The sequence below is a fragment of the Dromiciops gliroides genome, chromosome 2, assembly GCF_019393635.1.
Source record: "Dromiciops gliroides isolate mDroGli1 chromosome 2, mDroGli1.pri, whole genome shotgun sequence".
Lineage (NCBI taxonomy): Eukaryota > Metazoa > Chordata > Mammalia > Microbiotheria > Microbiotheriidae > Dromiciops > Dromiciops gliroides.
This window is the reverse complement of record NC_057862.1, coordinates 637,036,475-637,052,542: the sequence shown is the minus strand read 5'-3', so window position 1 is coordinate 637,052,542 and position 16,068 is coordinate 637,036,475. Positions and strand designations below refer to the sequence as shown.

Genomic DNA, 16,068 nt, shown 5'->3' with positions numbered 1-16,068 from the left:
GGGCATAATTTCAACTAGAATTCCTGGAAGAGCTGAAGCAAGAGGTTTTTATTTTAAGTTTAAAAAATTTTTATGAATAAAATGAGAGTGCTAGAGGAAAAATATTGGAAAAGAAATGAGAGCAATGGACGACAGAATTAGAACAGAAATTACCAGCTTGGCAAAACCTTGCCCAAGCAACAAACTACATGAAAACAAGAATGGATCAAATAGAAGCTAATGACTTCATGAAACAACAAGAAATAGTAAAACAAAGTCAACAGATTGAAAAAATAGAAGAAAATGGAAGGTATCTCAAAGCAAAAAACACGCACCTGGAAAATAATCAAGAACAGAAAATTTAAGGATCGCTGAACTACCTGAAAGTTATGATCAAAAAAGACCTATACATTATATTTGAATAAATTATAAGAGAAAACTACCCTGACCTCTTAGAACCAGAGGGCAAAATGGAAACACCGCCTGTAACTCCAAAACAAAAATTCCCAGAAACATTAAGGCCAAAATCAAGCATGTCCAGGTCCAAGAAAAATATACCACAGGCCACTGGAAAGAAGGAATCCAGGTACCCAGGAGTCATAGTAAAAATCACACATTATTTGGTAGTCACCACTATGAAAGAGCAGAGCTTCAAACATGAAATACCAGAAGGCAAAGGACATAGGCTTAAAACCAAGAATAATTTACTCGCAAATCAAATATAATCCTACATTGGAAAAAATGGACCTTTAATGAGGACTTCCAAATATTCCTAATGAAAATATCAGCATCCTGGAGAAACCATGAAGTCCAAACATGCAAGTCAGGGGCACCATAAAAAGTTAAACAGGAGTGAACAATCAGAAGCAACTAACCATGGAGTTTATCCCTGGCTGAGAGTAGCCTCTTAGTGATTAAAAGAAGAATGGAAAGGGAGGGGAAGGAATACACTGAGGGTCAGAAGAAGAATGGAAAGGGAAAAGAAAGAAGAAAATCTTACATAATTGGATTGTACAAGTAGAAGTGTCTATAAATAAGGGGGAAGGGATGGGAGGAAGGAGTAATATTTGAACTTCACTCTCATCTGAACTGGACAAAAAAGGGAAGAATACACACATGAGGACACAATGGGATACAGAAATACCTTTCACTCAATGGTGAAATAGAGGGAATAGCAGAGAAGGGAGAAGGGGGAATTAGAGAAAGGATCGATTAAGGAAGGGATTAGTCCTAATCAGAACAAACTCTAAAGATGGATAAAAATATTGATAGTTCTTTTTGTGGTAGCAAAGAATCAGAAAAAATAATTGTTGGGGAGCTGTCACGACCAATTAGGGGAATGGCTGAATATTGTGGTATATAAAGTGAGGAAACACTATTGTGCTATATGAAATAATGGAGGGGAAATAATGAAGAAAAATCTGAGAAGACTTGTATGGCCTGATACAGAGTGAGGTGAGCTGAACCAAAAGGACAATTTATAGGAAAACAGCAATATTGTAAAGTCAAACCATTTTGAAAGACTTATGAACTTATAATCAGCCATTATAACAAACCAAGATTCCAGAGAACTTATGATGAAACATGTTGATTAGAAAGATTGCAAGACTCGGAATATAGAATGAAACATAATTTTTTGGCCATGGCCAATTTGATTTCGAAATCTGTTTTGATTGCCCATATGTGTTTGTAACAGGGTTTTTGTTTTTCTTTCTCAATTAGGAAGAGAAGGGAGTGGGGAAAGAGAAGATGGAGTTTGACTAATTGAGAAAATATATAAATTGTGTTTCAAATTATATATTATAAAAATTATATTTTATATAAAATGGATTTTAAAATGTTTTTTTTAAAGAAGAGTACTGAGTTACTCTGAGTCCCCTCCCTATTTCCCTCCCACCCTCAAGAATCTCCTTTTTGCAAACCAGCAAATGTGATAATAACTGATAGATTTGAGCACTTCTGTAGCAGTTTTAAAAGTCTGCCAAGAGTATTACAAAAATGATCTCATTTCACCCTCACAACAACGCTAGGAGGTGGGCGCTATTATTTCTATTTTACGGATGAGGAAAATGAGGCTGAAAGAGGTTAAATGACTTGCCCAGGGTCACACAGCTAGTCTCAAGACTTCCTGACTCTACGTCTATACAGGTCTTTTGTTGCTGTTGCCGTTATTGTTTTTTATTATTAATCATAATTATCTCCGTCTGTTTTTAAATTGGTGAAATAGGGGTGCTGTGACTCACTCCACCTGCCTCCCAGAGATGCTGTGGGGAAAACACTTTGTAATGGTGTTACAGAACGAGTCACACAGGACCGATATCTTTAGATGGACCTTCCAAGTCGATGAGATCACAGACCCATTTGAGCATCTGAACCCGATGGGGCTCAAAGTGAGGGAGGGTGGGGCTGGAGACGCAGAGCCAAAGAAATCCAGCCCGAATCCGGAACCTGGGCGGCGGCGCAGCCACAGGTAGCCCCGCAGGCAGAGGGTGCGCGCGCTGGAAAGAAACTGCTTAGTTTTTATTTGTAACCTGCACTCAGGAGGGGCCTGGGAACCCGGACCAAAGTGCAGGGAAGGGCGGGGTAGGGGTCAGGGCGCTGGGGGAGGGAACACCACGTGGGGGGCGGGGTGGAGGCGGGCCCCAGAGCCAATGAAATCTAGGCCGGGGCCCCGCCCTCTGGCCCCGCCGCACCGGCCGGCGGCGAGGCGGAGCCCTGGGCTTCTGGGGTGGGGCTGTTTCCCGCCAGGGGCGCTCAGCGCACTCAGGGGCGCTACGTGCCCAATTCGCTGCCTGGCACACTCACTCAGGCCCGAGGCCTTGCAACTCCTGGGGTGGGCATGTGGTGGGGGGGGGGGGGCGGGTGAGAGGTTGGGCGGGAATCCGAACCAAGCGGCCCAGAATGGGGAGGGGCGCCGAATCACTCTGGCCCGCTCTGATTGGCCCTGCCCTCAGGACCTCCCTCTTATGGGTCGGGGCTAGCCCCTGGGCTCAGGTACGGGGTCCGAGTCCCATTCTGGGCCAGGGTCTGCGAGGGGTCATAAAGGGCCAAGGCACCGGGGACCCCGAGGGCCGGAGCTCCGAAGCTCGAGGGGGCTTCCATCGGGAAGGATCGGGGGCTCCTGGAGGCTGCCGGCTCCTTTCCTGAAAGGAGAGCAGAGCGGGAGGGAGCGGTAAAGAACTGGGGTCTTCAGTACCCACCCGCCGGACAGCAACCCCGCTCTACTGGGGCCTTCGTGGGAGGGCCGGCTGTCCTGAGAGGCAAACACCCAAGGAGGGAAACATTCCTTCTCGCACTGGGGGGTGTCCCCACCCCAGTTTGTTTATCCAGGTCTCCTCCCTTGTTCGCTAACCTCCTACCCGTTCCCTCCCCTTTCCCTTTTGTCTCAGCCCAGACACTGCCGCTCCCCATTCTTTCCAAGTCTTCCAACCCTAGTCCCCTCTGAGATGGGGGCGGGGGGGGGGGGCAGTCAGTCAGGCCCAGGTCTCAGACCTCAGCATTCCTGGCCCCACCACCAGTGCTTGCCTTCTGGCCCAAATCCAGTTCTGCCTTCCCCTCCCTCAAATTCCACCCAGATGCTTCTGCTTGGAGGAGTGAAGGGGGCTGGTGCGGAGGAACCCTTCACAACTCACCCAGGGAGTTTCCCCACGCCCACCCCAAACACCCACAGAAGAGATCTCATGCTATACAACAGCTACCTGAGCCCGGGGGATTCAACCCTTTGGACACTAGCTCGCTCTCACTCTTCTCCATGTCTTTGGGGAGTTGCTGCATCTGGAGATGAAAATTCCGAGCACCGACAGACGGAGGTGGGGGTGGGGAGGAAAGCATTGAGACCCCTTGGGAAAACTAGTGGGAAGCTGGAGCTGGGGAAGGGGATGGGGCGCATCTCGACCCTGTGGGGTGGGGTGGGGGTGGGGAGGTCAATTTGAGAATGACCTTGGCTTAGAAACTTTACCCTTGGCTGGGCAGGTCTGGCTTGAGGTGAAGTGGAAGGGTCTTCCACAGACCGAAAGCAGGGGAGGTGTGGGGGTGGGGTGGGGAACTGTGCTGGCTTGGACACAGGGCAGAGGCCCGACCTCAGCATTCTCCCAGACACCCTCCCTGGCTCCTTCCCCTCCCCCCCCTTACCAGGGACAGCCCCACATCCATATCTAGCAGGTTCCACTCGCTTCCTGGGAGGCCGGGGCTGAACACCTGAGGATCACAGAATTTAGGGATGGACAGGACTTGTGAGACCAGCTAGACCGAGCCCCTTACTTCTTCTTCTTTTTTGAGGCAATTGGGGTTAAGTGACTTGCCCAGGGTCACACAGCTAGTAAGTGTTAAGTGTCTGAGGCCGGATTTAAACCCAGGTGCTCCTGAATCCAGGGCCGGTGCTCTATCCACTGCACCACCTAGCTGCCCCCCCCCACCCCACTCCTAGCCCCTTACTTCTGCAGAAAGGGAAACAGGTCCAGAGAGGAAAAGAGACTTAGCCCAAAGGTTGTGGTAGATTTCCAAATTCCTCTCTAGGTACGTTGACTCCAAACGCCAGCTCTTTCACCACCATGAAGAAAGGGAAGGGAGTAGCATTATCACTGGGACGGGTTGGGGTGGATACTCACCTCCAGTCCCCCCTCGGGCTCTAAGCTGCCAGACTGGCCCCGAAGCAACAGCTGTAAACTCTCTAGGCTCAGGTCTGCAACATCTAGGGGCTCCCCCAACTCCCTGCGAGCACCAAGGACACTGGCTCAGCACAGAAATCTATCAGTCATACTCAAAGCCTCCCCCTCCCTACACATCACTCCTATAGTAAAACTTTTCTGTTGGGGAGGGGTAGGTCCCTGAAAAAAAAACACACTCTGTAGCTTACCCACACACACACACACCACACACACCCCATGTTGATCTTGTCAGAATGAACATCCCTGCAGCTAGGAAGGTCTTAGAGCTTCTTCAGAGCTGAGAAGGGTCTTGGAAAGCTAGCTAGTGCAGTCCCTTCATTGTAGAGCAGAACCAGAAGCCCGAGCTGGATTGCCCATGGTCATACTCAACTGGGCTCCCCTGACTCCCAATCCTGAGCCTAGTCCCAGTCCTCTCTGTGTCGGAAAAGGGCTGCCTCGGGGAGGAAAGCAAGGCAGAGAGCCTTCTAAGAAGCGTCCTGCGTGTGTGGCTGCTTCTGGGTTCATTGGAATAGCCCCCCTTCCCCCTCATCTCCCTCGAGTCCCATCAAGGGCCAGCTTAGGAATTCTGGTGTCACGGCCTACTGCACACAGTAGGTGATTAATTGAGGTTCATCAAATGAAGGAATGTATGCATGCACAAACTGTACCTCACCCTGCTGGACTAAGGCAGTGCCCAGGCTTATCCCTGGCGCTTACAGTGAGGAAGAGGGAACACTGCCATTCCACAGTCGGAGTTACTTTATAAAGGGAAGCTTAAATGTAAATCCTTTCCCCTCCCCCCCCCCCAGGGTTCAAGGATAAATACTTTCATTCTTAGAATAATAGCAGGACATCCTCTCCTGATACTGCAGAGAGTACAAAGGTGATGGAGGGGAGCAGAGAGCGTCCTTCCTCACCAGCCTCTAGCATCCTGGAACAACTGAGTGAGAACCCCTAGGAGACGGGCCATTCTCTTCCTATCTGTATGTCACAAGTCAGCCCCCAGAAGTCGTGGCAGAAGAAGGTGTGCGGTGGACCTTGCCCACAAGCCCCCATGCTGCCTGGAACTGGACCCGAGGAGTGGGACCCTCCCCTCACCTGTCTGGGGGCCCCCTCGGGCCCCTTCTCTCTGCCTGCTGGGCACTCCTGTGCCCCTCGGGGCTGCAGCTCCCCTTGCCCTCCAGGATGGACTGCACCACAGCCACAGGGAGCACGGGTGGGGCTGTCATGTAGAAGTCATAGTCGTTTGGGGCGACACCCGGACCAGCTGTGCCTTTCCCCCCGGGACTGGCTGGCTCTTCCTTGAGCAGCACCAGGCCCTTCTCCCTGCACCAGAGAAGAGCTTCCACTGGAGCCCAGAGCTCTCCCATCCACCGCGGCAATCCCAGAATCCCCTGCTTCTGGCTTCCTCCCGATTCCCCTCTTACCTCCCAGTGCCGGAGGAAGGTGACATGATTCCTTCAGGGGAGGGGGAGGCCTCAGAGACGTCCGAGATGATGGGTCCCTTCAGTCCTCTGGGGCTGCTGTGGCAGGTGGACGGCTCTGTGGAAGGCTGTGGACACAGGACCAGGCCCAGCTCCCCTGACTGAGCCCGGGGAAGACAGGGGAAGAGAACAACTTCCCCTCCCAGAAAGACCCAGATTCAATGGGGGAGCACCCTGGGCTCCCATGGGGAGTCCTCCATTTGAGGGGAGAGAGAGCCCCTGCTCTCCTTTCTGTCCTCTGTTCCCCGAATGACTTATTCAGGGGGGGGGTAAGGGATGGGCATGCCACTTACTGACTGGATGAAGTAGGAATCCTGCAGGGGCAGCTTAGGCAGGGGCCTGCTGACTTTGACCCCAGAGTGTGGCCCGGTCCCTTCATCCAGCATCAGGGGCCTTAGGGGGACAGGGGAGGGCTCAGGATCTCAATTCATCTCTCCCTCCCATGTCCCTCCTCCCTCTCTTCCAGCCCTCCTCACAGGGGAGGGGAGCAGGAGGCTTTGGGTTCAGCCGAACCAGGGCACTGCTGAATCGAAGAGTCTACAGACAGTGCCAGGCTTCCATGGTGCTCTGGGAACCCACAGAGTGACTCTGATGCCCCCCCAGCCCTTCCCATGACCCCCTGCCAGTGACAGCAGCAGTGCTGAATCAGCCCTCTGGCCACCCCGAGCCTGGTCCTGTCACCATGGCACCCTGATCACATGGGAGGGAGAAGGGGACTAGCCTAGTGGATCATGGGATGGGGAGACCCCGGATGCTCTGCTCTGTGGGCTGAACTCCCAGGACAGTGGTGTTTAGGAGGGTCCACTCCAGCTGGGGGAAGGGGAAGGGAACCGGGACTCAGGGAATGGGCTGAGGGAGGTTGGCATAGGCAGAGGAATGCAGGCAGGTCTGTCCCCATCTCTCAGACTCCCCACTCACAGTTTTCTCTTGGTAGCCCCACCACTGGGCCCAGCCTGAAGTGGGCCAAAGAGACACTGGATCAACTGTCCAGGATAAAAAAAAAAAAAGTTAATAGGGGGCGGGGGAGGAGGAAGAGCGGCATCTTTCAGTCTCAGAGCAGGGAGGCAGGGACCTAACCTCGTCATACAAAGCTCGCCTCTAGGCCAACAGGACCCCAGAGACTCCACTCCTGACCAGAAGAGCAAGCACCCAAACTTGCTAGGACTGTCCCTCTTCCTTCTAGGAGCCAAGTGCAGCTCCCGCACCCCCCCAAGGCCATCAGAAGCTTTCCCTTTTGGTCGCTCTCTCCCCTCTTAGGAAGCGCTGGATGCCCAGGACCCCAGGGATGGCCACAATCCAAGATCTGCCCCGGAGCTGAAGACCAGTACATCCCACCTCAACAGTTAACAGTTGTCCCAGGTTCCCCTCCCCCTACTCAGGAAACTGGGGTTCTCTGCAGTCTGGGGTTCATCCCCGGACTTGGTCAGGAGTGGGGGGGGGAGAGAGAAGGGAGAAGGAGGATGAGAAGTTGTGACTCCATCCCAGTTGGTTGTGACCCCACAGTTCACTTCTCAGCCAGAGGAAGGCTGCGTGAAGGGGCTGGGAGGCATCCCACACAGACCCAGCTGGTGGGAGAAAGAAGGGTCCAGGGAGAGGAAGAGAGTACAACCTTGTTGATAACCCTGTGTTGTTGATGGTGTTGCTGCCGAAGGCTCACTACCTCCCGCCACAGGACTTCATTCTGCCTGGAGACAGAAAAAAAAGGGGGGGGGTTGGAGAAAGGTGGAACTGACCTCCCTGTCCCCTTTCACGTCTACACAAACACATCCATTCCACTGCCTAGAGAGGGACAGGAGAGTTCGCGGACAGACTGCCTACCAGTTCATCCACATGCCCATTCCCTAAGCTCCCTCAAAGGAAAATCCCCAGGGATTGGGAAGGGGTGTTTTCAGAGGAGATGCAATGGGGTAGCTGCTGGTAGGTCACCCTGAAGAGAAGGGAAGCGGCTTTTGGTGGCCTCCGAGCCTGGGGTCTTGAGAGATGTGCTCCATGGACGGTGCCCTCAACTCAAAGCGAGACGGGTCAAGAACCAACAGCCCGGGGCTAGGAGCCAGGGGTAGGGGTGATTCTGGATTCCCAGACACCACCAAAGGGACCCTGAGTCCAGAACTGACCCGGACAAAGGCCAAGGACCTTTAAAATGTGATGCTTCCAAGTCATTTCCCCTGATCATCCTGCCCTTCCCCAGGAACTCTGTAACCAGCTTTCTGGGGTGGGATGGAGAGAGCGCAAGTGTGAAGAGGATCAGACTGGGGGTCAGGGAACTGGGGATTCTGGCCCTGGATCTCTAAGGCAGCTTCTCATCCTGACATTCTACAATCTCAGGGCCCTTGCATCTGTAACATATTATGTGCTCCGGTCCCTTCAGACTCAGATCACATCCCATTTCGGAGACCTCTCAGCTGGGAGGCCATTCATTGGGAATAGTGGGCAAAGGGAGCCCTCTTGAGGCTTTGAAGGGTGGAGGCAGTGAGAGATTGGCAGGCAGGTTTGGGGGCTCTAGAGGCCCGATGTCCCCCCAGGATAGCAAGAAGAAGTCTAATCCCGACAGCCAGACCTGTCAGACCCCTGCCTGCTCACTGCCTGAGGTCTTGGAGTTGGCCCTCAGCGCTGTCCTGCTGTCCTCGGAGCAGCTGAACCTCGCACAGCAGCCGACTCAGGTCCTCCTGGCGCAGCCGGCTCTCCTCACTCCGCAGCACAGAGACCTGCGGTGGTGTCCAGAGTAGGGCTGAGCTGCTCCGACTCCGACCCAACCAACCCCTCATCTCTGCTGCCCCGCCTTCTGCTCCGCAGAGGGGTAGGGGACCTGGTGCTCACAGGGGCAGAGCTGGGGCTGGGCTGGGGCTGGGTTAGAGACTGTACTGGAGACCGAGATCGAGATCGGGTTGGGATCGGGGCTGAGGCTGGCCTGGGGCTGGGGGTGGGGATGGGGATGAGTTGGGGCTGGGGCTGGAGCTAGGCTGGAAGGATCGGCCCACCTTTCTCTTAATGTGTTCCAGCAAGTGCTCGTGCCCTCGGAGGAAGCACAGGTGTTGGAACTCAGTGTCATCCCGGTCTGGCTTCACCAAGCCTCCCTGCTCGATGCTCACCACCTTCCTGAAACCATCTGAGAGGTGCCCAGAGGGGAGGTTTGCAGGGATGCCCTCTCACGGGCCCACCTCTCCCTCCCTAACAACAACTCATTTGGAAAGCACTTTAAGCCCTCGCCTCCCAGCAGCCGCAGGAGGTAGGGGTTGTAGGCACTCTTCCTAGCTCAGCCAGAAGAGGCAGAGCCCTGAAGGCCTGAGAAACCTGCGTTTGGAATTCTGCCTCTAACTGTAAGCGGGAACAAAGCCACCAAACCTCTCTAAATTCAGATGGAAAATGGGGGTGGGGGGTGGGGCGCGGGGGAGAGATAATAACCTCCGCGCCTTCCTCAGCAGATGTTGTGAGAATGGAAACCCAGTATGATAAAGGGTTTTGTAAATAAACCTCCAAGGACTATCTCCACTCAGCTACAAATCTCTCCCCCCAGTCGCGTTCCCATTGTCCCCCATTGCACAGCCAGAGAGCCTCTGCCTAGTGTTATGCGAGCCCCAGGTGGGATGCAAGCCAGGTCTCCTGACCCAGCATTCAGCAGCCTCCCCCCAGGGCTTCCCTCCCCCCATGGTTAATAAGGCAGAGGCCCCCGGGGCCTGCTGGGATAGAGCCGGACTCCGGTCGGTCCTCCTGGTGGGGTGAGGATTCTCCTCTTCCCTCTCCCATCGGTCCGGTCTCCTCTCCTCTCCCAACCCTCCTTCCTCTTGGGTGATGGCGGTGTTGGCAGGAGACACTTACACATGTTGAGCTGTCTCACAAAACTGGCCATGTTGTTGTGTTTAAAGTATTTGGGCAGAACTTCCTTGGCAAAGCGGCCCTGATCACGTACGTGGAAGCTGGTTCCATTCTGCAAAACACCCCCCCCCCAAACATGGACAGACAGAGACACAGAGACACAAATAGAACAACGATAAGGATTTATTATGCACCTAGTATATGCTGATGCTAGACACCGAGAGCATCAGGAGAAAAGGAAACAGTCTGTCCTCATTGTGTCCTAGCTAAACACACAGACAAGTACAATATAGATGAACTCTTTTCTGGATAAGAGGAGAACATTAAAAACTGGGGAGCTGGGGCAATCTGGAAAGGCCTTGCGCAGGAGCTGATTTTTATTTTATTTATTTTTTTTTGCCGGGCAATGAGGGTTAAATGACTTGCCCAGGGTCACACAGCTGGTAAGTGACAAGTGTCTGAGGCTGGCAGGAGCTGATTAGGAGCTAGAGGTCCTGACAGGCAGAGATGAGGAAGAGGAGCATTCCAGGCATGGGAGACAGCCTGGCCAAAGGCATGGGGATGGGAGAGAATCACAACAGTGTACATGAATGCAGCGCTTTAACTCTTATAAAATGTCATCTCATTTGATCCTTATGATGACCCCCTTGTATCACCCCAGATTTATCGATGAGATCACTGGGGCTCAGAATGGGCATGTGACTTGCCCCAGGTCACACAGCTCATAGTGTTTGAGGTGGGATTCTAAAGGAAGTCTTCCAGACTCCTCATTTAGTCCTCCATCTACTCTATTGGGACATATCTATGAAATGACACATTTAGAGAACAGGTTCATAATTATAGCTGACACTGGCACATGTTCATACATATACATGGGTATATATACATACATACAATATCATTTAATTATCTTCACACCACTGAGATATGGGAAAGGTAGATAAAGTAAATGCCTTTACCCTATTTTCTGATGAGAAACCTGAGGTTGAAGAGTAAATCTTTGGTGCCTGCGAATTTTGTTAGGAGGGACTGGGGGGGTGGGGAGAGGGATGCAGGGGGATATTTAGGCTATAGAAAGACTGATGGTGTTGTTCAAATGGTATTGTCCTTTTTTAAAAAAATAAAAGAGGTAGCTGTGGTGTAAAGGAAGGAGCCCAGGATTTGGAGTTCCAACCACTACTTCACTATTTAGTTTTCAACCTGGAGATAGGTGCCATTGGACAACCTATTCTCCATGACCTTGGGTAGTTCACTTGCTCCTCTGGGTCTCAGTTGCCTTCTCTGTAAATGAGGAAAGTTGGAAGAAATCAGGAGTTCTTAACCTAGCATCTGTGAACTTGGTTTTTTTTAAAATATATCTTTTGCTAGCTGCATTTCATTGTAATTGGTTTCCTTTGTCATCCTCTGTATTTTATTTTATGCATCTAAACTCATTCTGAGAAAGGATCCCTAGGTTGCTACCAAAGGGCCCAGGACACCAACATGATGAAGGACCACCATACTAGATGACCTCTAAGGTCCCTTCTATCCAGAGATGCCATGACTTTCCCAAGTTCAAACAGCCAGTAACTCAATGAAGAGCAGATAGAGTATTATCCCCCCCCCCCCCAGCCAACCTGGGTCTTTAGAGTCTCAATCCAATTCTTTCCCCACTGTACCACGCTGACTTTCAAGAAGGTAATGGTTAGGAGATGGGCATGAACAGGATTTAATTAAAGTGCTGAGAAATTTGGAGAGGAATTGTCCCTACTATGTGCCAGGCGCTATGCCAAGCACTTTTCACAAATATCTCATTTGACCCTCACAACAGCCCTGGGAGGTAGGCGTTCTTTTTATCCCCAGTTTACATATTGGGAAACTGAGGCAGGCAGAGACGTTAATCGACTTGCCTCTGGTCATGCAGCTAGGTTTGAACTCAAGTCTTCTAGACTCCAAGCCCAGAGCTTTACCACCTACCATTTACCCACAGACTCAAACCTCTACAATTTTGGACACACAACTATGAACAGGTAATATAATGATGATCATGATAAACAATTAACATTTATGTAGCTCTTCTTATTGCCAGGTACTGTGCTAAGTGCTTTGCAATTATTATCTCATTTAATTCTCACAACAGTCCTGGGAGGTAGGTGCTATTATTATCCTCTATGTACATATGAGGAAACTGAGGCAAAGAGGTGAGGTGACTTGCCCGGGGTCATATAGATGCTAGATGTCTGAGGAAAGATTTGAACTCAGGTCTCCTGATTCCAGGCCCATACTTTAGGCAAGAGCAGTGGACCAGGATTCAGGAGAATTGGATCAGTCACTAACAAGCTAAATTACCTTGAAAAGTTATTTCCCTTCTCAGGGCCTCAGTCTTCCCTTCTGTTCAATGATGAGCTTGGACTGTTGATGTCTAAGGACCCTTCCAGCTCTGACATAAACAATCATACGCAGAGTGTCCTAAAGCAGCTGCCCCAAAGCCACCCTTCTCCTCCCCTCATAAAATGGGCTCTATCCTTCCTTTTCAGGGCTCTTAGAACATCCCTGACCAGGGGCTTTTACTGCAAAGGACATCGACATGCAGACAGAAAACAAACCTGGATTTGAATCCCAGCTGAGAATTTGCTGTCTCAATGACCTTGTGCAAGTCACTTTCTCATTCTAGGCCTCAGTTTCCTCATTTGTAAAATGCCCACTTAACGATTTGTTCTAAATCCCATAGATCTGAGCTTCAAGTATTCTCCCCATTCCTGCTTTTCCCTCTCACTGCCCCTGTCCCTCTCCCCCTAAGCTTGGGGGGGAAAAAAAAAGAGGCCCGAGGACAGCTGGAATCTGCCCCAGCCATCCTGGGGCCCCAATCCCTGTGATCGGGATGTGGAGGGAAGGCTATCCCTGATGGGGGGGGGAGGGAGTCAGACCTGGGGGAAGGGCTTTGATGGGGTGCTTTCTCCTGCTCACCTGTAAAATGTAGGGGTTGTATTAACTATCTGGTTTGGGGTCTCGTCCAAATCTTTGGACAGGAGGATGCTCTCACTTGTGGGGTGCCAGGGAGGGGGCACTATGGAGTTAGTTCGCTAGAGGGGCGTGGGGGGAGCCCGAGGTCACGGTGCCAGGGGCACGCTGCACAGCCTGGGACACATTCCCGGAGGGGCGGGGTGTCACACTCACGGGGCTCCAGCAGATGAGATGGTTCGTCTCAGGGTCCCCCACCAGCGTCCACAGCTTGGTAAGGAAGGCGGGCACAGGGCTGGGGTAGCCGTCCATGGCCACGGCGGGGCCCCCGGCGGCCTCCTCCACGCTTTGGGGGACAGTCCTCTGCATCAGCACCCAGCGCTCTTCCCAACTCAGCACTTCGGGGCGGCGTGGCTGAGGCCGGCCCCGCCCCGGGGACAATGGCTTGGGGACAGCAAAGTGCTGCGCACCGCCGGCGGCCTCCCAGAGCCCCCGTCCCCGCCCCTGCCCCGAGACCGGATCAGGCGGGGGGCCACGTGCTCCCTGGCCCGGCCCGGACTGCTCCGCGCCCGGCGCGGCCTGAGTACGGATAGACGTGCAGGACACGGGGTCAGAGGCTCCGGGCTGGAGGAGGGTGGGCAGAGAGTGGGGGTGGGGGTAGGAGAGTAGGGAGTGTGCCAGCGTGAGTGAGTGTGCAAGGAAGGGAAACAGTGAGGACCAAAGCTGGGAATGTGTGCAGCGAAAACCACACCGAAGCGGGGAGCAAAGGAGCCCGGCTTCTACTTGGACTTCTGCCATTCATTGGCCACGTGACCTCGGGCAAGTCTCAGTTTCCTCCTCAGTAAAATGGGGACAATGCGTGTCCTTGACCCCTTTGGCAATCAGAATCAGGTTTTTAAATACAGATAAACACACAAATACATAGAATTATAAAGGAAATTATCTTGAAATAGTTACCAAAATATATATATTTTTAATTATGCAAGTTCAAGGACAAAAGGTTAAGAACTCCTGGTCTGGTCTATGGCCTTTATTTTACAGAAGAGGAAACTGAGGCTCATGCGGTGAAGTGACTTGCCCAAGGACACACAGCTAAAAAGTGTCAGAGCCCCCAAATCTTTTGTTCTTCGAGCACACCAGCTGTATATGTGCAATTCCAAAGGAGGATAGAGGAGGTGGGCTGCCAGGGACTTCAGACATGCTCTGGCCTGACCCTCTCATTTTATAGGTTGAGATACTGTGGGCATATGCATCATGCAATGATGAAGCTCCTGGTGTTCGGACACAGAAAGAATGAAGGCTGATCAGAAGAGGGATAAAGTGAGCCAATGTCCCCTTCCTTCAAAATTAAGGCTAACAACATTGGGGAAGGCATGGAGAGGGGACTAATCCAGACTTCAATACCCAGGCTTCTCAGGGCATTTAACAGAGGACCCCCTCCTTCCCCCATATAGTTTACGGTTCTTGGGATGACTGATCCATGGCAGCTGGAGTTCTCTGAGGGTCCACAGTCTTCAGGGAATCTATTTTCGAAGGCAACTGTTTTCTACCCAAGGATACCATTCCCCTGCTCTATTTCCATACATTCTAGAAGATGAACAAAGAAAAAGGAAGGGAGAAAGGGAGGGATAGGATATTTGATGGAAGGAGTCATCGAATAGTGGGGGCAAACCTTACTTTGACCTCTCCCATGGAGTAGGGCTATAGCCAATGGGAGGAAATCAGGTCATGGGACAGGGTTCCTGTGTGTGTGTGTGTGTGTGTGTGAGAGAGAGAGAGAGACAGAGAGAGAGAGACAGAGACAGAGACAGACAGAGGAGAGACAGAGAGAGGGAGAGAGAAAGAAAGAGAGAGGGAGGAAAGAAAGAGAAAGAGAGACAGAGGAGAGGGAGAGGGAGAGGGAGAGAGGGAGAGAAAGCGAGAGAGAGAGAGAGAGAGAGAGAGAGAGAGAGAGAGAGAGAGAGAGAGAGAGAGAGAAGAAGAAGAAGAAGAAGAAGAAGAAGGAGGAGGAGGAGGAGGAGGAGGAGGAGGAGGAGGAGGAGAAAGAAAGAGAAGAGAGAGATGCTGCTCTTTCTTTCCCTCTGGGGAAAGTGCCAACAGTGAAGTTCTTCCTGGGGGAGCCAGCCTCATCCCTTCCCTTAACCCTTATCCACAACGAATTTATCCAAAGGCCTGCCCACATTTCTGTCTCATGTACAGCAAGTGAGATCCTGCTGCCCTCAAGTTTGGGAAGGACCCTCACCCACATCTCCTCTCCCCATCTGTGCCCTGTGTCCACTTTTTCATGATCATAGTTTTTTTTTGGGGGGGGGCAATGAGGGTTAAGTGACTTGCCCAGGGTCACACAGCTAGTAAGTGTCTGAGGCCAGATTTGAACTCAGGCCCTCCTGAATCCAGGGCGGGTGCTTTATCCACTGCACCACCTCCCTACCCCCGTGTCCACTTTTGAAAAATAAAGCATTCCCCTTCCCAAGCCCTCCACCAAATCACAGAGGTTTTCCTTAAACCTCACTTTCCCACAATAACTCAGGATTTAATGCATTTTCTTCAAAACAGCCTTGTGAGGTAGGTAGTGCATGTATTTTACTGAGTGGTGGAAACTGAGTCTCAAAGAGATAGAGCGGCTTACCCAAGGTTACCCAGATGATTAGTGTCAGGACTGGACCCAGTTCTCTTAAGTCCAATGTTCTTCCCATTACCCTGTGCTATCTCGTGTATTCTAGCCTCCAGCAGCTGGGACCAGCAGAAAGCAAAACAGATTTGAAGAGCCTAAGATGCCTTCCCTCTGACCGTTTCAACACAGAGTCCCCCCTGGCCTCCTTGTCTCAATATGAGCAATCAAAGCATCCCTCTCAATCTGAATCAATTCAAAACTACAGGGAAGGTTTGGAAATTCCTCTGTGTGTGACTGTCCATGAGTGTTACAGTCTGTTATATAGTATCTCATTAAAATACCTATGGGCCATAGAAAGTAGAATTTTCTGAACTTAAAAATATGAACATGTAGGAAATATTTCTAAATGACTTGTTGCAAGGCATCTCCCCCCCCACTTCCTCCTCTGCACCCTGGATAGCTTCCTATATATTCCTTCCTCCTGGTCCCAGTTTTGCTCTCTCACTCCTCTGAAAATCAAACTCTTGGAGGGCCTGGGGAAACGGAGACATTGGTTAATATTACAGCTGAAAAGATTGTTCTAGACTAACCT

The 16,068-nt window shown here is 51.5% G+C and overlaps 1 protein-coding gene across 2 annotated transcripts; it reads right to left on the bottom strand.

Moving 5' to 3' along the window:
• Positions 1–2,544: 2,544 nt before the first annotated feature.
• Positions 2,545–13,365, bottom strand: HSF4 (heat shock transcription factor 4). Of its 2 annotated transcripts, XM_043984074.1 has the most exons (13): positions 13,079–13,365; positions 9,926–10,034; positions 9,088–9,215; positions 8,690–8,814; positions 7,719–7,794; positions 7,028–7,092; positions 6,403–6,502; positions 6,053–6,177; positions 5,724–5,951; positions 4,587–4,689; positions 4,111–4,176; positions 3,678–3,753; positions 2,548–3,122 (listed from the first exon to the last, which is right to left on the bottom strand). In XM_043984074.1, the coding sequence occupies exons 1-13, from the start codon at positions 13,229–13,231 to the stop codon at positions 2,944–2,946; spliced, it is 1,533 nt and encodes a 510-aa protein (XP_043840009.1). In that variant the 5' UTR covers positions 13,232–13,365; the 3' UTR covers positions 2,548–2,943. The 2 variants fall into 2 exon arrangements, with proteins under 2 accessions (XP_043840010.1, XP_043840009.1); XM_043984075.1 differs by lacking the exon at positions 5,724–5,951 and having other exon boundaries at positions 2,545–3,122.
• Positions 13,366–16,068: the final 2,703 nt, after the last annotated feature.